Consider the following 20894-nt stretch of genomic DNA (forward strand, 5'->3'; position numbering starts at 1 on the left):
TATGAATCTCCAAAAATTTTTAAAAAGAATTATAAAGTTTACATAGACACGCTTGCACCCGAGTGTACCGCGTTTTTGCAGGTTCGTCTCACCCCCAACGGGACTTTCGATAACTTTCGACCTCCGCGACGGACAAATCGAATAATTTCGTTCGTTCCCGTTTAGTCTCTCTTGGCTGTCGCGTATAACTTGTATTATCGTCCGTTTTGTCGGGACACAAAAGGAGGGGGTGGGAGGGTTGACTCGCGACAGAGATTGCCGGGCGAAGAAATCGAGAGACAGCGCGATTTGATTGTTGCTCGTTACGGAAGCCGGTTCCATTATCTTCCCTTATTATATTTGCAGTGACTAGTCCGCCACCCTTGCGCACACTCAGCTGAAACGTTTTCTGTTTGGCGAAACGTTCCGGTGTGGCAATATTGTTAGAAACTCGGTGATGTGCAATCTCCACCAGCGAGTTACCGTATTGACGCACTTTCGTTAGGGTTATTCCATCTCCTTACGGAATTATCTATCGATTTCGTATCATCAATTTTTCACATTGATTTTGTACGAAGATTAATTTTTCATCGATTTTGTACGAAGATCAATTTTTTATCTATTTCGAACAAAGATATAATATTTAAAATATGTTATCAATTTCGTATGAAGATAAATAAGTCAAAATTTCTTATCAATTTCACATGACGCTAAAAAAGAAATTTGTTATCAATTTCGTTCGAATATTTAAAATACACTGTTTGTTAAAAATGTCATTAATATGGAAATATATACTAACGGTGAGTGAGCATTTGTAAAAATTTTGTTTGTCATTCTTTTCCGATTTATTATACATATACAAGTCATCTTCGTTGACGTCACGTGTTAAAAATAGAGAACTTTTGAACAGTTTTTGATAATTATGTATTTGCGTATTATAATATTTCTTCAAAAGTATAACGAATGTTAATCAATCACGAAGAACGTAAAACTAGTTAAATGATTGTAATAAAAGATTGTAATGATCGTAATAAAAGAGTGACACAAAATATTCGTCAGAGTAAAAGTCATTAATTTGAAAGAACAGTGACGTTTGAAAATAGTTTTCGAGTTTTTTGGAGGTATTTGTGAAATCGCCCCGATTCGCCGTGGTAAACCTCATTAAACTTCTATTCCGGTTAGCCGGTACTTGCCTCAATGGCCGATAATAGGTTGGCCCGATGGAAAAATGGCGGCGACTAATCAGCCGCGCTCTGGAACCACCGGTAAAGAAGAGAAAAAAATCGAACGGCGGAGGGAAAAACGAAAAAAGGAAAAACATCGACGGAGGACCGGTTAAAATCGAGTATCACGAACAATCGTCCCATTAATCGTGCGGTACGATCTAATTAATTCCGGCGATGTCGAGAGAACGCGACTAATTAGATTCCCTCGTTAAATATCGGTGCCAAAGTAACCCCGTGAATAAGGAAACTAATAAGAACCGATTCCGAAGTGTTTCGCAGCTGTGCTCCGGGGATAGTTTGATCAGCACTTCGAGAACCCGTTCAAGAGACACGTTTAACTGAGTTAAGTTATTTCGCGCGGCAATTTCGCTATTCCTGTCTCGAAATTCTCTAAAAGTTACCTAATACGATTTGTCGTATACCGAGTAATACGCAACGATGCGAAATTTTTGAGGACCTTGACGAGGATCTCAATTTCTAAATTTGTAAAATTGCAAACTTGAAAATTATTTAGTAAATGAAAATTGCAGAATTAAAGATAAGCTTGAGAATGTATAAATAGGATATATAAAATAGAAAATAACTTGTAAAGTTGGTGGCGCATCTTCGTAATAAACGAGTTGGCAATTCGCGCAGAATCTGTCGCGTAATTGTCTGGTAATCTGTTTATGTTAACGAGTTAAGCTGAAAATTTCAGTCGGAAAAGTTTCGTGGAAAACTAGCCTTAACGAAGGAGCAAGTGCGCGGCAATGAAAGCTGTACCGTGGCGATTACGGAGGTAATTGCATCCCCCGGAAAGCGAGCGCTTTTGCAGGCAGAATTATCCGATTTACTTGTATTTTCGTCGGGGAACGTTTATTCTTAGACAACGTTAACGTAGAAGGTAACGAGGACATGGCGGAAGTCGGCAGACTGGTCGCCGTGAAAGCGTAAGAATGCCAGGACGACGACGACGGCACTTTGATCGGTAACCTCGTTTATGGTGACGCTGGACACAGAATGTAGGAAACACCGATAACACCGGTGACGGAAATATCGACTTTTGAGAGCTGCTACGAGCATCCCCTCCCCTTGCCGGGGTACATCAGCCCCTGGCAAATCACCCCATCATAGCGGACCTCTCGTTCGCTCGCGGGAGACGAGGACGAGCGGTAGCGAAGGGGCGGGCAAAGAGGGGAAGAGCGCGAGTGAGTAGAGGAGCACATGCACGAGGAGAAGAGAGGATCGAGAGCTGAACGACGTCGGTCCTGGAACGTGGAACGTGGGCTGCAGAGGGGCAGAGGGAGCGACCGACCGCTCTGGTGGCGGTTGAAAGAACCAATTTTGTCCTAATAGAAAAATCCCCAGCGCCGAACCCAATTTATAAACCCGCAAACATGGCTGGCGGAGGGCGCTCGTCTCGCCTCGTCTTGCCTCCTCTCGCCACGCCACCGAATCCCGACACACAACGCCGTCGAACATCGGATTTATAAAGCCGAGTCAGCCGAGCGTACGCGAAAATTCCGCTCGCGTAAACGACCACGCCGAAGATCACCATCGACTACCAAGACTTTGAACTGGGAACGAACCGGCAGAAAAGCGAAGGAAAATTGTCTGCTGCCTTACGCATCGCGGAATTTGATCCCCGTGCAAGGTGGAAGCTAGTGCGCTTGATAAACGAGCCGGATGAACTCTGTTAGCGTGATCTCGTTACTCGGTCTTCGCTCGACTTTCGCGGATTCCACCTGTCGTCTCGCTTCCGGACTACTTCAACAGACATTACTCCACACCGACTGTTTCGGAGGAGACAACCCAGACAATTTTATAATTGACACTCCTCGCAGATTTATTGTTCAAAAATTCTCTCTACGCAATAACGTTGCGTTACTCTACGGAGCGACGCTTTTCAGGCTACTGCGATTTCAGGTCATTCTTTTTATTTATTCAATGTGGAAGACGATGTGAAAGGACATCTATTCTAATAAATGTGTATATTTATCAAAATAAATATGTACAGGTGTGAAGAAGGAATAGGTGACTTTATATGGTTCCATTAACGGCATGATGGTTACGGTGATCACATAAGTGAGGATATGTAAGAATCACCATCGTTTAGAGTCAACTTTCTTAACTAATATTTAATGATTGAAATAACAATTTCAAAGTCTTGTTCACTAATTTGAAGATAGAAGTCTAATATTTTAGATCTAATACTTAAGTTGAGACTGAAGCTAGTCTTCAGTTTTGGTCAAAAGAATGTTATGCGTTATAGAACATGTTCTACACACATATTCATACATAATATGAAAGATGGTAATGATCGAACAGACAGCAGATATCAAACTTGTATTTAACCAAACTAACATTTAAATTAACATTTAACCAAGCAAAATTAAATATCTCAACAAACATCATCAGCACATATCCAAAACATATGCAGAAAAACTATGGAGATTTTATTAAAATTAATCCTATAAAACTACCCTATAAAATTCTCAAATATTCTAGCAGTAAAAGACGAAAGGTAGTGAACGGATTAAAATATAGAAGGAGCGATCGCGTTGATTCTGTTCGACGATCCAGCAACGATACCCGTTGACAAAAATCGGATTGCAATTATAGCAAGCACGGATCACCGTTGGTAACAAGTAATAATGATCAAAGGGAGAAGCAGAGAAACATGGAGAGCAAGGAGAGACTCGGTAAACGGAACACATGGCCCGAAAGGGTACTCCGGTATCGGCTACAAAGGTATCCAACAGGGATAAATACGTCGGCAACTTGCAGCGCACGCCTAGCGCGTTTCTGCCGGTGTATCTTGCACATATGCACGCAGCAGGAAGCGAGCTTGGTCCATCTGCAGCGATCCGATTTTGCGACAAAGCCCGTAATCGATTTCAAATTTGATAACGCCTAACAGTGGACGCGAACGAGTGTGCGAACACGCGAGTACCCCTTGGCCACCCCTTATCTCCACGGTTTATCGTTCGTCTTTGATTGATCCGCTCTTGATCGAATTAGTACCCTCTGTATCGACCCAGCGTTTCAGACACGAAATCGAAAAATAATAGAAATGCTGACGATGTAATTGCACGGATAAAACGAACTTGGTATACTTCTATGGTATCGAAGTAGTCTCATCGATTTTTTCTTTTAAAGCAAAAGATGTACAGGTATACTAGTTTACGTATCTTTGAAAAGGAGAGAAAAGAAAGTGGATCATCGGATCCTGAGAAGTTTTAATTATCCCAGAATAAAAAATAAAGTACTCAACTTCTCTGAAAAAATTCCATTGTTCAAAGTGTTAGAAAAAAAAATAGTCTTCCGCGAGCGATGCACAAACGAACGAGATTCAGCAACACAATGGTCGTTGATCTCGGTGTCCAAAATCGCGACGAAATCTCCTCGACGCCTGCGTTATCGCCCCCATTTCATCAGGGTAAAGGCGAGAGGGCAGAGAAAGACAGAGAAGGACAGGGAACGGCCAAGTGGGAGAGACAACGATTTGGCGTGTACAAAAAGCACAAAATTAAATTTCGGTCCCCTCGCGCACGCAATATACGAGGCTTGGTGTATTCCAGCCGGGAAGGGACGCGAGGTCCTCTCCAATGGCGTTTAGCGGTACGTTAACTATCATTCGGTCTCGCCCTGGGGCCAATTCGCTAACCCGTGTTTACCGATGCCCAGGGCGCTGTTAAATAAACTACGGGGACGAGACCTAGGGTCAGACAGTCGTACGCGCGATTAAAAGCGTAACCATCAACGGGAACCACTTGGAGGAACGCGATCATTCGAGACCCGGGACCTACTCTTATCACGCTGCAAATCGTCACTCCCGGGGGTTAATCCGAATGGAGATGCTGCAATTTGCGGAGGTTCTTGGGTTAAGGGTACTGGTGCTATTTGGAAATTTGGTGTGTAGAATTTGAGGACTGCATTTGAAAATTTGGGATGTGAATTTGAGGAATTTGGAAGTTGGAAGATTTGGATACTGGAAAGTTTGAGGAATTTGAGAATAGGGGATGGGAGGTTTGGTTTTGAGGAATTTGGGGGTTGGAAAATTTTGACACTGTGAAATTTCAGGAATTTACTAATAGGGGCTGGGAGGTTTGGTTTTAAGGAATATGAGGGTTGGAAAATTTGTGCTCTGGCAAATTTGAGAATTGTAGAGTTAGAGAATGTGGAGACATTTGGGGACTTGTGAATTCAATTTGGGTGTTTAACACTAAAACTACCAAACCGGTCAAATGACCGCTCTACAAGTTTCTTATTATAAGGTGCACATTTTGTTAAAGCACATTTCTTAAAATCAGCATTGATTTTCATCAAGATAAAAAATAGATGTGTATACTAATTTATGTTTCGTTTGCTTATTTATTTTTTGATTTCATTTTTAATTTCAAATTAAGTACACATTATATGTCGGTAGGTTTAGTGTTAAGCATTCAGGAATGTGTTCATCCATCGTACGACACTCTGTGTATTTCTTCGAGCAATCTCAAAATACTTGAAGAGTGTTGGGTACAAATAGGGTGATCGCTACAGCTTTTGGAGAATTGTATGGTGTTATAGAAGATCAATTTGGAGAGACAACATTTTGAAAGTTTAATTCAGAAGTTTGATCCAAATTGCCGTATATAAAGTGATCTCTAAATGCATCCACCTTCTGTATTACCAAAAACCGAGTACGTAGATGATCCTCGAATCACCCCCGAGTCATCATAACCGAGCGGCAATTATCCATCACCTCGTCTACCAATAGCAATTCGATCGCAGCTCGTTGACACGATCACCTCCGCCCAATCAAAACGAGTTCTCTAACCGGGTCTGTTGCGAACACAATGATATGCCAATCGACAACCGGTGGTTAACTAATTTGGCCCGGTGACGTCTCGACGAGCGCGTCTCGGCCGTTCGAAATTGACGCGACTCGCTGAAACGCGGAGTGTACAAGAAGGAAATGGTTGTGAACCGGCACGAGAGCGAGACGCAGCTCGGAGATGGTTGACTTGATGAAATCATGCCGCGAGAATTAAACGGGGGATACCCGTGGCGTGTGTCGTCGTCGTTGGCGTGGCGCGGCGTGCGGAGCCGGACGACTCGAGCTCCAATTGGCGGGAGCAAGACAACGGTAGGAGTTGACTGCAGTGTATACACAGTTAATTAAGCCGGAGTACCACGGAGGATGATGGAACGGGGACGAAGAGGAGCCAGGAGGACGACACGGACAGAGAGGTGTACACCGGAGAAAGAGAAGGGGTCACTGGAACGAGACAAACGTCCATGAACGCTCCACAGCCAGAGAGGGACGAACAATTTTGTCCTGTGGGCTGCAAAGGTAATTTGCTCTCTGGATATGCAGTCTCAGTGACTCTCAACTTTAGCATTTTACTCCTAAAACGCTAATTTGCCAAACCGAATATCACAATTTTTACCGTTCAACCTTTTGGAAATTGACACTTATTTTTGGGAACATCACATTACCATCTTACGTTTCACGATCTTACGTTTTATTGTCAGTGATTTGGATAATAGGTTTCTAATTACACTATACACTGTTTCTATTAATATCAGAATGTTTAGATGTATCGTAAAATCGAGTTATGAAGGAATTTATAGAACACCCCATGAATATCTGTGTTTTATTCCGAAGTCACAGGATAAAACTCAGCAAGTTTCCACTACTCATCTAACGATAAGTACATCTTTCACTACCATCCCATTACATTCATAGATGGCATCTACTCTGACTCACGCTATTAACAATTTAAATACCTGCAGGAGTGTATTTTAACCTTCCTTATCATACTCCCTGAGACATGTAGCTTTATGCTTATTAACAATTTAGATGTCTGAAGGACTAAACGTTTCTACCTTCTTTACCACCCTCTTTCTTGAGAAAGATTGACTCATGCTTATTAATAATTCAGATGCCTGAACGAGTAAAAATTGTACCTTTTTTAACATCCTCTTTGTTGGGACACATAGACTCTGGCTTATTAACAATTTTGGTGTCTAAAGGATCAAACGTGTTTTCCCTTTTTATCATGTTGTTTTTTGAGACACATAGAAGTGTGGCTATCAAACACTAAAAACTAAAAATTTTCACCTGCTTTACAATACTCTTTCTTGAGACACATAGACTCAGGTTTATAAATAATTTTGGTGTTTGAAGGACTATAGATTTTTACCCTTTTTACCATCCTATTTTTTGAGACACATAGACTCCTATTTATTAACAATTTCAATGTTTGAAGAACTAAAAATTTTGACCTGCTTTATCATACTCTTTCTTGAGACACATAGACATCTTCTTACTAAAAATTTAGGTATCTGAAGGGTTAAAAATTTTCATTTTTTTTAATCATTCTCTTGCTTCATATACATAAAGTCCTATGTTCTAATAATCTTGTCTATGTCAATGAAAGTTTGAAGCGTTTTAAACATATGCCTAAGATAGCCAGGTGATCCTTTGAATATATGGCCGCTTTGATGCCGAACTCTCTGTCCATCGATATTACCAGCGTAAACAAAAGCGAACGGCTGATTGGCGGTGCTTTTTCGTGGCGTGGCCGATTTTTCCCCGGCTTTGGCCAGCGCCGGGTTATTGCGCGATTGTCGGCCATTGTCGAAGAAATTGCGAACGCGAAATTGCGTTTTGCCGGGCTGCTATTCTTGCGAACACCGTACCGTCGGCTATCGGTGAATTCGAATTAAAAAGCAATACGAACACGCTTTCGGGATTGTTAGAAATGCGCATTGTGCGCTGTCGCGCAGTCCAGTTTCCCGAAACTTTTCTAACTCGATTTCGTACCGTTTCCCTCCCGCAGAAATTCCTTTTTTTTTCTATCATTTTCGGGACGATTCGAGTCGTTATTATTTCTGTGGCACAAACTTCGATCGCTGCGTGCCACGCCACTGGGACGAATCGAACCTGGGGAAAAAGCCAAAATGGAACCTAAATTCGTGGTATTCTCTGGACCGCGGTTTCGCGGACAATGAAATATAATTCGGCGAACTTTCATGTTACTTCGAACGTTTTATGTAGTGCGGTTTTTTATGCACTGAGCTTTTGCAAGATTGATATTTTATTTATAAACTGGCAATAAGTCTTGTTAAATTTACTTTGAATTCATATTAAGACTCTTTTGTCTGTCAGTACAGATATGAAGGCTTGAATTTGTACAAGTTATACATACACACTATATCGAAAAAGTAGCAGAACTTTTTAAATTTAAGGAAAAGTAACGTCACCTATTAAAACAATACGTTATCTGAAAACAGCATACCTCCCCTACAAAACACAACAATCATTATTGGAATCGAGCAACGAATTGTAAACTTATAGCGTTTAATGCGACAGAACCTTTCGTCACCGTATCACAAAATCACGGGCAAGCGCAACAAATTGCTCGCGTTGAATATTGCGAGGATCTTATCAAAACAGCCAGACGAAACTATACATTCCTGGAATCTATTGTAACTAGTGATGGGACTTGGTGCTTCAAGTATGAGCCTCGAACAAAGCGCCAAAGTGCTACGTGGAAATCTCCAGGCTCTCCAAAATCAAAGTTGCGATTCCAGAAGTCCCGATAGAAGACAATGTTAATTTGCTTTTACGATTCTAAAGGAATTATACTTCGAGAATTCGTTCCACAGGGACAAAATGTTAATGGCCAATATTATCTGGGTGTTATGGAACATTTGTGGAAGAGGATCGTTCGTGTGAGGCCCGAATATCGAGTGTCGGGAAGTTGATTTCTGTTGCATGATAACGCATCATGTGAACTGTCTGTTCATGAATTTTTGAAAAAAAAACAAGTCTGTTCCAACATCCTCTAAATTCTGACTTGTCTCAATGTGATTACTTCCTTTTTGCAAAACTGAAGTTCGCTATAAAAGGAACGTTTTATGACACTGTTACATAAGTCCAGGTAGTTGTGACAAGGGTGTTTGAACGATTTCGCAAAACGACATATAAAAACCTATGTTAACGTTGTGTAAGCATGCCCAGCCTTGTATTGATGCCAAGGGGAACTGATGTATTTTGAATAAAAATAATTCATTTTGGCACAAGATTTAATAAATTAATTTTATTGCAAATGTGTCCATACAAATTTTGAAAGTAAAAAATCCTCAATTCTCAGGCAAAATCCCAACCCCAAATTTCCAAATTCGATTTTGCATCTCCTCATTGATCCCCAATAACCCCATACAATCCTCCAAAAGCCGTATCGATCACCCTATTTGTACCCAACACTCTTCAAGTATCTTAAGATTACTCGAAGTACACAGAGTGTCGTACGACGGATAAAGCTCCTGAAATCTGAAGATCGAGTGGGCACCCCGCTGCGAGTTTTCCCAAAACCTGTCGCGAAATCCTTCTAACAACAATGGCAACCGCCACCCGTGGCTACCGTAGCCCAAACAAGCTTTTCATCCGCGAAAACATCGACGCGATTTCTTTCATCTTCCCGTTTCGCACCTCTCGATCGTTGCACACGAGCGGCTCGTCCAGAGAAAATTGGAGCGGATTCGGTCGGTCTCAATGGCTGCACACAAGAAAATTAGACTTATCTCGGTGATCGAGGTTCGTTTGAAACGCAGCTGCGTGGATTCGCGTGAATAGACGGCCTAGTTTCTTCATTGTGCACGATTTGCAAACAATTTTCTTTGCTTTCCACGTTGCTCCTTTCGACGGCCTCGACACGCGCCATTGTGAACCGATCGTTTCCGATCACCGATCTACAAGACGACCACCACAATAAGCCCCGTACAGCCGTACAGATTTTAGGTAATTTCCAGCAGATTCGATTTTGTCCCTTTATTGGAGAATGGACTACAGGGTCTTATGAGCGTATGAGATCTTCTGCATCGATGGATGAGGAGAATAACGATTCTTATCTCGGCTCGAGTGGTTTATGGAATTCTCTTTCGATCTTTAAATGAACGAGTAATGAAAGTGAAATTGTAGGAGCAGATCATTGTATCACATGTATCCCCATGTGTTATATGTTATACAGTCAAGTGCACCATGTGTTGCATGATTTCTTTGTCACATAAGGAGAATATTATATGCTATTTATCATGTACTTCATACTTTTTTTCCATGTTAACATGATGTACTTCATACGTGTATTTCATACGTGTACTTCATACGGGTATTTCATATGTGTATTACATACATGTGTTTCATATTAAAGTTATGTACTTCATACGTGTATTCCACATAAAAATAATGTATTTCATACGTGAATTTCATATTAAAATACACATGTCCAAATAAGAAACTACAACATCACAATAGAAGATAACAACAAGTTACGAAGTTTAAAATCAAAATCGAACGAAAAATAAAGAACGCAACAAAACTCAACGTCCAAAATAAATACCTAAATTATGCAGAAAAGAATACCTCAAATTTGACGAACGAAAGGCAAAACTTGTACTCGTTGAAGATAAATCCGTTTATCTTTCGGTCAGGACAGTATCAGCTGCCTCCAAAACGTTAAACAGGTTAAAACGTTTAACCGTCACGTCTACCTGAGAGTTTTTCGGGATAACTCGAGACGAAAATAAAGAAAGAGAGCTGTCTACGAAGGAACCCCTGAGTTTCAAGTCGAGGATCAACGTTCAGGAAATTAGCTAAAACTGGAGCTAAGTGCTGCCGCTGCTTCTTAACCGGGCCAAGCACGAAATAATCGCTTCGATCCAACTCGAGAGTTCGGTCCCTCGATCCTCTGGCAGATATTTATCGCGGTAAGTGGGATCCGGTTAAATGCAACTTCTGATCTGATTTCTACCAGGACCTAAAAGCCTTTTCCCTACTCTCTGCCCCGTGGACGAACACCACGAGCCAGATTCGAGAGCGAGATTAACCCCATGGAAAACGCGCGTTGCTTGTTAACGCGTGTATACTCGACGTGCGACAGCGTGGAGCACGTGGGAATGTTTTGTGAAAGCTTCTGAGAGATGAGAGAGATATTATAATAGAGGTATAGGGGAATTTTGAGAGTTTTACGTTTGAGGATTTGGGAATTTGGGAATTTTGGAATTTGGAGGTTGTGGAGTCTAAGGATTTTAGAATTTAATGGCTAGGGAATTTAGAGATTAGGGAATTTAGGGATTTGGGAATTTAAGGATTTGGGAATTTAGGGATTTGGGAGTTTAGAGATTTGGGAATTAAGGGATTTGGGAATCTAGGGATTTTGGAATTTGGGGGTTGGGGAATTTAAGAATTTAGGGATTTGGGCATTTAGAGATTTGGGAAATTGGGAATCTAGGGATTTTGGAATTTGGGGGTTGGAGAATCTAGGGATTTTGGAATTTTAGGGTTGGAGAATCTAGGGATTTTGAAACTTAGGGGTTGGAGAATTTAAGGATTGGGGAATTTAGGGATTTGGGAATTTAGAGATTTGGGAATTTGGGGTTTCGGGAATTTAGGGATTCGGAAATCTAAGGATTTTGGAATTTGGGTGTTGGGAAATCTAGGAATTTTGTAATGTAGGGGTTGGGGAATTTAGAGATTGGGGAATCTAGGAATTTGGGAATTTAGGGAATGGGAAATTCAGAGATTTGGGAATTTAGGAATTTGGGAATTTAGAAAGTAGGAATTTAGGTAGTGGGAATTTAGGAAGTGGAAATCCAACTCCAGTGTTAATATCCCGACTAACAACATAAAACGAAATCTAATAGACATCTGTCACCGCCAAAAATTGATCCATTTCAAAACGAATCATACTCCTCCGCAAATTTATTCAAAAGTCGAATTATTTCGAGCAAACAAGCATCCGCGAAACACAGTTCAGCCGTTATTTCGTAGGACAATTATAATCGGCGTGGGTCCAGACGGGAGGCTTTTTCTGTGACAAAAGGAACGTGAATCGGTTCGAAACGTATAATTTGGCTGGATTTAGCCGGATCGATTTTGAACAGCTACTGTTTCGCTACAGGCGGATATCTTTTGTGTCGCGGTTTTGTGGGCGTACACTTCCCCCTGGGCTAAAACGCCAAATGGTAACGACGATACGCGGAATCGAATGTGGAATGGGAAACGGGGATTTGTTTTGTGCACGTTGGTCTTCGGTTGCGCGAACGAAAAAGAAACAACTTCCATGCCGGACGCGCCACGTCCCAGACAACCGAAAACCGTACGGCTTTCCTTGTCTCTTTGTCACGAAGCTAATTCCGAAAGTTTGTGAAAGGAAATCGAGATAAAAATCTGTCGCAGTGTCTGTGGTTCGGCTGCGGTTTCGATCGCCCACTCAAAACGCGAAATATCGAGATCGTTCGGAAAATAACATTGTATCAATCAACCCGTGGTTCACGCACCCTTCTACGTTTATTATAGAAAGATACATTCTTTGGTTTCAATTTAATCGAATAATTAAATCCCTTAAAATGTCTGTCAACATATATGTCTCTAATATTTTATCAACAACTTAATATTCAAATTTGAGTTAATAATCACATATGTACTTTATCACACATGGTGACTTGGTAACATGGTGACACAAGTGAGGACATTTATGTGAATGAAGTTTTCTTATTCATTTAATATAGCACTTATAATAGCATTTATAATAGCACTTTAAATCTGTTACTTGTAATCAAAATTCGTGTGTGAGTATGTGGAGATAACATGAGATGCACATATGGTTTTTATGTATACAACTGAATTGTTTGTCAAACTTGAAACATTCAAGACTGCAGATTATGCTTATATATAATATGTATACATAATAAAAACTAAACATGTACATATACGTATACATATGTTATGTGTATACATGTAAAAAACTCATATAGGTATGTAATTTTCAGTAAATCTACATCCACATGAAGATTAACTTGCTTGAAGAGCAATATGAAATGATCAATAACTTATGCCAATATCTATATTGCTACATGAATATTTTCAAAAGTTTACATTTATATTCATGATACATGTCCATATGACATTTTCCACATGTCTTTTATAATTAAAATTTTTGCTGCATTTTTACGTGACCTTGTAAATCTGGAAGTTATACTTCTCACAATCGTCCATAAAGGTAGAAGTACCTTTCGAAAATCATGCGAAGATTTATAGCAAATAAAGAAGCAGCAACTGCAATAACGCTGGAGAGAAGAAAATTTAGATACCGAGAGATCGAAAGGAAGCAATTAGCGCGTGGAGGCGTGATCCTTATCCTTACCCCAGAGTCTACAAGCAGTTAAACGGCTGAGAAGCAATTGTCTTCGAAAAGTCGCCAACAGGCGTCGCGATCTCGTCGGGTGCACGCATAATGCGCGCGGGGGTGGTATCGCGGGGGCAAAGTCGGGCCGAATGCGCGTAGCTCGCCGCCAGAAGCGTAGAAGGCTCGGCGTAAGCGGTAAGCTTTAGCTCATTTCTGGCAATTACAGGGAATGCCAGAATCCGCCGCAAGAATCAAGCCGCGCCGATCGGGCGTGTGTGCGGGCACCGTTTACGCGAAGGCAGCGTGTGCGCGCCCGCCAACCACCCCGTCGTTGTATCCATCCCTCGAAGCGTTCACACAACCCTCCCGTGCCTTGTACACGAACACGAAATTGGCCTCGTGTGGGTACAGTGTCACAGAAGCCCGACGAAAGCCACCACCTCCTCAACCCCTACGAATTAACCCCACCCAGGCGCCGCGAGGGAGGGTTGATCGTTCTGCGAACGATTTGAGCACCACTGTCTCGCCATGTTCTTCGATCCCGGCCCCGATTGGCTCCAGATCTGACGAACGGCCACGCGGATTCGTGGAATCAGGCCACGCCTCGTTCGGCAAACGCTGGACCACCTCTTTCCGCGTTTCGCTTCTTCGAGGCGGAGTAGTTGTGTGCTACTACAACAAAGGCCACCCCGTTGCTGCTTGGCCAACCGACTAGTCCTCGTTGGCACGACGCACGCTCAACAACTTCGACCTTAGCCGGTCGACAATTTTATTTCCCTCTGGCCCGACTGGCTTGCCTCTTCAGGAGTACCCGTCGACCCTGATGGACGGACACTGCTCGGTGGATCTACGCGTCAAGGGATTTTAGATCGATCGTGAATCGGTGGACAACCAAGTTCGCGAAAGTTCACACCGACTCCTGTGACGGATCAGTTTTTGATCAGTGCGGAGGAAAATCAGCTGGTAGTGTCGTGTGACGCTCAGTCATGGATGGTGGCTGGAGCCATTGGTACCGTTGTCATCGTGTGTCTCTTCGCGTGCGAATTGTTCGTTCGACATAGACTTTGTGATAATTGTCCAGGTGTCGATTGTTCAAACAGTCAAGTGCTCTCGAAGACATTGTCAAGCATCACGTGGCAGGGGTGATCTCAAAATGCGTTTTGTAATCGAAGACACGTGTCACGGACAGTTTCGTGCCTCGATCGAACACTAATAGCATTTAACAAGGATTCTCAACAATCATTCCATTAGCGGGAAGGTTTTCTACGATGGATTCGCAGCAGTTGGTTGACACGGCCTCTCAGAACAGTCAGGACATCGTCCTGCCCAAACCCGCGAGCAGCACACCGAGACACAGTATCGACGCGATCCTTGGACTGGCGAATAACAAAAGGGGCCATCAAGAGATGGAGGATAACGCGAGAGACACCCAAGAGAACACTGGTAACGTTTCATTCTCAGGTTTATTCTGATTTGTCGGTTTAGTCTAATTGGATCAAATGTGAATGTTTGTCATGATGAATCGTGAGAAGATTTAGCACTTGTGGGGTTTGCAAAGTTGCTTGAAGCTTCAATTTGATACCTAACTTTGCGAGGTTATATATGATATGCTAGGAAGTTTGTCAACCATGTGATTCTCGTTCAGTAGATACAGTAGATTTAATATTTTAGTTCTCTTGTTATCTCTTATCGATTTGAATAGCAGTAATTAATTAATAGGTATCTTATTATGGATTCATTGAAGTAGTCCAATTTAATTAAATGCAATATTTAATGAGATGTATATACATCTAAGACCCAACCTTTTCCCTTAAATTAATTAATGGTGGACTTGAACCCCTTCTGACAAATTTACTTTATACTTAAGTTATGATAATGAAATTTTTTAGTTCAAAGAGCATCCTGTGGTTACAGTATTTGGATAAGTGGTGTGCAAATTGATTTATTAACTTATTAAAATTTTTTTTTAATTAAAAAAATTGTGAATAAAGAATTGTGACGTGTATTTGAATAACTAATAGATTTAGAGAATTAATTGAAGGATAGACACGATAGCGTCGCACGATCTGTCCGACGGTTCACGCATGAGCGTGTTCTGTTGCTACCCCTGTATTAGATCCAGGACATTGGATCCCAAATCCCAAAACGGCTCAAGTTACCCTCGGAGACTTATTAACAAAGCAGCTTCGATCAATCATTTCATCCAATTACTGGTTTCGCTATTATCCTTCGCTCCAATCGAGTTCAATGTAATCGGGTATCAAACCGCAGGAGTTTCGATCAAAATTCACATACATTTTAAACTCGGTAACAAGAATAAAATTGTGACTGAAGCTTGGTCCTGTCGTTTTAATTCGTTCAACAAACGTTCGTGATCATCGGAGATAGAAAAGTGGTTCGATACATCACGATTAATGGAACAAATAAATTTCTGTGCGTATACGATCGAGGCAATTAATAATACGCTAGTTAGGCAAATTAAGATGACGCTCGCGATAATACTCTCCTGACAACCTTAATGCTTCTTAGGCGTTCGCTAATTGCTCGAATGCATTAGCACTTTTTTGTTCGCGTTAGAAATCGGGAAATAATTGCGTGCGGAATATATATCTCCGTGTATAATTTTCATTTTTTAAATAACTTCATTATGCTTCTTTTGCGGAACTTTAATAGCGCTGTTTTTGTGTTTTTCTTGTTTAATGGGGTGATACAGTTATGTTGGAAATTTACATTTACGAATATTTAGAGCTGTGTATCTTTGGATCTACGTTACCAGGTTTCTATATTCTGCGATTTCTGTATTGTTAGATACGTTACTAGGTAATGTTTCTAGGTATGTCAAGATATCTATGCACTTCTAGATTTGTAATCTCTGGATTCTTTATATCTTCTTATATTTTTATATTCTTGTACTTCTAGATTCTTATATTTCTGGAGCTCTATATTCGTGGGTACCTATGTCTTTAAATTCCTGGACTTCTAGATTCTTACAGTGTTGAATTCCTATTTCTCTACAGTATATGTTTAGGACCTCTACATCCATATTCCTGAAAACCCCAAATTTGTTCATACATGTGCTTCTAAACTTCTCCCTCATCTTAATATTGCTAGGTCCCTCTATCCCTATATCCCTATATCCCTATGTCTTTCTATTCCTCTATCACCATATCTCTAAGAAAATATCTAAAGATTATCTACAACATTACATATCACCTCTCCCAACAACAAAATCAGAATTCTCATCTACTCTCCCCAACTACTCGAACCAACTAAACTAATCATCAAAAGATAAAATCATTACACTATGCATCACAGTTCAAAAGACCAATCAATGTTCGATAAAATTAAACTTCAGATCAAATAGATTGAAATGCAAGATTCTTGTATTATATCCAACGCACACTTCATCGTCTAAATCCGATAATACGATCGACTACTTATCAAACAGAACACCTACCCTTGACCAATGCACTTCGTCTGCTTCGGTCGTCATAGTAGATAATATCCGTACGGATCCGTACGGATTTCATGTATTTGTTTTGCACTCTGCCAGAGATTATGAAATCCATGAAACGAAAATGACGGCAGTATTTTATCGAGACGGTATTAATGTGCTTCGTTTATTTCAGTTATCTTAAGTAATTTTGTTGACATGTTATTTACAGTACATGTTTTGGATTATTTTGGGCTCAATTTATTTGTTGACGAAATTTTAGAGTTGGAGATTAGAAATATTTTTTTGTGAGGTAGAGATGCCGAATTTGGGAATTTAGGGATTTGGGGATTTGGGAGTATAGGAATTTTGGGGATTTGTAGATTTGGGGATTTTGTGATTTGGAGATTTACAGACATGGAAATCTAGGGATTTGGGGATTTGAAGATTTGGGAATCTAGGGATTTGGGAATTTGGAGATTTGGGAATCTAAGAATTTGGGGATTTGTGAATCTGGGGATTTGGAGATTGGGGAATCTAAGAATTTGAAAATTTGGAGATTTGGGGATTTGAGAATCTGGAGATTTGTAGATTTGGGGATCTAGGAATTTCGGAATTTGAAGATTTGGGGATTTGAGAATCTAGGGATTGGAGATTTGGAAATCTAGGAATTTGGGGATTTGGAGATTTGGAGACTTCAAAATCTGGAGATTTGTAGATTTGGAGATTTAGGAATTTGGGAATTTGAAGATTTGGGAATCTAGGGATTTGGGGATTTAAGAATCTAGGGATTTGGAGATTTAGGACTCTAGGAATTTAGGAATTTGAGAATCTGGGAATTTTGAGATTTGGGAATCTAGAAATTTGGGAATTTGAAAATTGGTGAATCTAGGAATTTTTAAGATGTGGAGATCTGGGAATCTAGGGGTTTGGGGATTTGAGAATCTGGGAATTTGGAAAATTGGAAATCAAGGTTTTTAGAAATTTGAGAGTCCAAAAATTTAAGGATTTTGAAATCTAGGTGTTTGGAAATCTAGGAGTTTGTAGATCCAATGCGAGAGATGTGGAAATCTAAGAATTTGTAGTCCTAGAAACGTAAGAACTCGGTGATTTAAAAAAGAAAAATTTTAGAAATTTATATTAGAAAATCCAGAAACCCAATTGAATATCTAAAAAAATTCGAAAATTCAAAAAATCCCAGATTTGTACGTCGCAAATAGAACAACCCCAAACCTTCCAAAATTAAAAAATCATAAAACTTAAAATAAAATTAAAAAGTACTTTATGCCCTCAAAAATTGGATAACTCTCCCCAAGATATGAGACGTGATACGAGTTCACCAGATCGAAATAAAACGTACATAGCGGCTGTACGACTGTAAACGTGTAATTGAAAAATCGTTAGTATCGCGAGGATCACGTAGCCGGTGTTAGTGGCACGTTGTCGTGTACGGGCGCTAATTAGTCGTCCGGGACGAGGTGAAACGCGAGCCTGTCTCCTGTATCGGCCCGTCTAAACGTATATCCGATAATTCCAATTTCGAGAGCGAATCGTGCTCCTCTTGATCGTGTCGTGGTCCCTGGATACACTCGGTCGTTGTCTCGCGAAAACGCTCTAGCCACCGACTGTCGTTCGCGATGTCACCGGTATACAACAAGGTATCGGCTGCACGTTTCGCCGCACCTCTATCGACGCGACGCTCTCGCCGGAAGGCTCGAAATCGACAAAACAATTTCGTATGGGCGCTGGTTGCCTCGTTTTTTCGTTTCTTTCTTCCTTTTTTTTGGCCGCGTCATCGAAAGCCGCCGTTAACGAAAAAATTACACGTGCAACAAGAGCTTGTATCAATTCGACGGACATCGGGATGCCGCACCACCGAAAGTGACGATCGATTGCCTAAATTAACCCTTGGATATCGAATATTTCAACATTTTATTTTTATTGTCCTGTTCGTAGATAGTTCAGTAATAGATCATTTTTTAGTGATAGTTTATTCGCTGATGGGTAGTGATGGAGTTGTGTGAGGTGATTTTTTGGGATTTTGATTGATGTGAATTTGGTTGGACGATTTTGTATTAGTTTCATTATTGGGTTCATGAGGAGGGTTGTTTTGAGAGTTGGATTGATGTGGATTGTTTGGTAGTCTATTGCGTGTGGATCACTTGGAGATTTGGGGATATGAAAATTTGGGAATTTTGAGATTTGGGGATATGAAAATTTGGGAATTTTGAGATTTGGGAATCTGGGGATTTGGGGATTTCAAGATTTGGGACTCTAGGAATTTGGGAATTTAGGAATTTGGGGGTTTGGAAATTTGGGACTCTAGGAATTTGGGGATTTAGGAATTTAGGGATTTGGAAATTTGGGACTCTAGGAATTTGGGGATTTCAAGATTTGGGAATTTGGAGATTTGGGAATCCAAGAATTTGGAGATTTGGAGATTTGGAAATCTAGGAATTTGGGAATTTGGAGATTTGGGAATGTAAGAGTTTAGGGATTTGAAGATTTGGGAATCTAGGATTTTAGGGATTTGAGAATGTAGAGATTTGAAGTTTTGCTAGTCTAGTTCATATGGATTATTATTTTAGTAATCTGTTGCATGTGGATCATTGTCGTGGTGGTCTATTTTGATATTTCGGTTCATGTAGACTGTTACTTTGATAATCAGTTTTATGCAGATCAATACTGTGGTTGTCTAGCTCATGTGGATTGTTATTTTGGTAGTTAGTTTCATGTGGATCATTACTTTGGTTATCTAGTTTATGTGGATTTTTATTTTGGTAGTCCATTTCATGTACATTATTTTGATAGTCTAGTTCATGTGATTTGTTATTTTGGTAGTCTGGTTCATGTGGATCATTGGTTTAGTAATCTTGTTCATGTGGATTGTTATGTTAGTAGTCTGTTTCATATGGATCCTTTTGATAGTCTAGTACATGTGGTTTGTTACTTTGATAATCTGTTTCATAATTAATTGCTATTTTAATAATCTGTTTCACATATCTGTTATTTTAATAGTCTGTTTCACATATAGACTATCATTTTGATATTCTGGTTCAAGTAGACTGTTACTTTGATAATCGCTTCCATGTGGATCATTGCTTTGGTAGTCTAGTTGATGTGGATTGTTATTTTGATAGTCAGTTTCATATGGATTGCTATTTTAATAGTCTGTTTCTTGTAAACCATCATTTTGATGTTTTAATTCATATAGACTGTTATTTTGATAATCTGCTCCATAAGAATCATTCTTTTAACAGTCTTGTTCATGTGTATTTTTATTTTGATAGTCTACAAAAATTGTACAATGCCTATCTGACTTTATTCAACTGCACATTTTGTAATTCATTATCCTATCAAATTCCACAGAAATCGAAAACTATCCAAAACACTTGACTCACAAGTTAACAGGTTTGATCCTCCACGATCTTCGTCGATGTTTCAGTCGTGCAGCTAAGCCTGGTGTAATCTCGTTGCCGTGGCTACAGTGATCGATAACCGAAACGTTTTTGCATAATGCACTTGTCGTTTGTCACCGTGTTTGGTAGATCTCCGAAGAGAGTCGTCATCGATGTCCGATTTATTTTTACGATTCCTCGGCTCAGTGTCGAGTCTTTCTCGCCGATTAATGCGTCGCGATACGAGGATGACTGTGTAATTCGACGTCTGTTGATTAAGTAATAGCAATTAAACCCCTGGATTTTCATTCTCGATTTCGTCGCGTTCGAACTTCAAGAGAACCCGAAAGTTTCGGGTTGATACGAGTTGAGAAATAATGAAGTTCCATCGGTGGTAACTTCCGGCGATCAGCTGGAACTTGCAAGGTTCTTGTTCGACGTCGTCCTTTTCCACTGAAAACATCCAACTGTGTTAATTATAATGAAACTAATTTGACATTCCTTGCTTAAAATTTTCTCGATTCGAGAGAGTTTCGTCGGAAGAAAAAGCTTGAAGGAATGCCTATAATTTCTTCCGCTAGGTCGAGCAGTAATTGAGCTACTTAAGGGTTCGCGCTTCTGGACAATTCCGGATAGTCCATCGTCGTGACGGGATAATTGAAAGGAGAGAAATCGAGGAGCGATGGGGAGTGAAAAGAAA

The 20894-nt window shown here is 40.4% G+C and overlaps 1 protein-coding gene across 2 annotated transcripts in view; it reads left to right on the forward strand.

The window, feature by feature from the left end:
* Positions 1-13947: 13947 nt before the first annotated feature.
* LOC100877257 (retinal homeobox protein Rx1) overlaps positions 13948-20894 on the forward strand; it is a 53151-nt gene continuing 46204 nt past the window's right edge. Inside the window, exon 1 of one of the 2 annotated variants that reach the window (XM_076535384.1) lies at positions 13948-14806. In XM_076535384.1, the coding sequence (XP_076391499.1) occupies positions 14632-14806 (175 nt within the window). In that variant the 5' untranslated portion in view covers positions 13948-14631. The remainder of the gene's footprint in view (positions 14807-20894) is intronic. The other variant, XM_003706386.3, reaches the window with a different exon arrangement.

The sequence above is a fragment of the Megachile rotundata genome, chromosome 9, assembly GCF_050947335.1.
Source record: "Megachile rotundata isolate GNS110a chromosome 9, iyMegRotu1, whole genome shotgun sequence".
NCBI classification, from domain to species: Eukaryota; Metazoa; Arthropoda; class Insecta; order Hymenoptera; family Megachilidae; genus Megachile; species Megachile rotundata.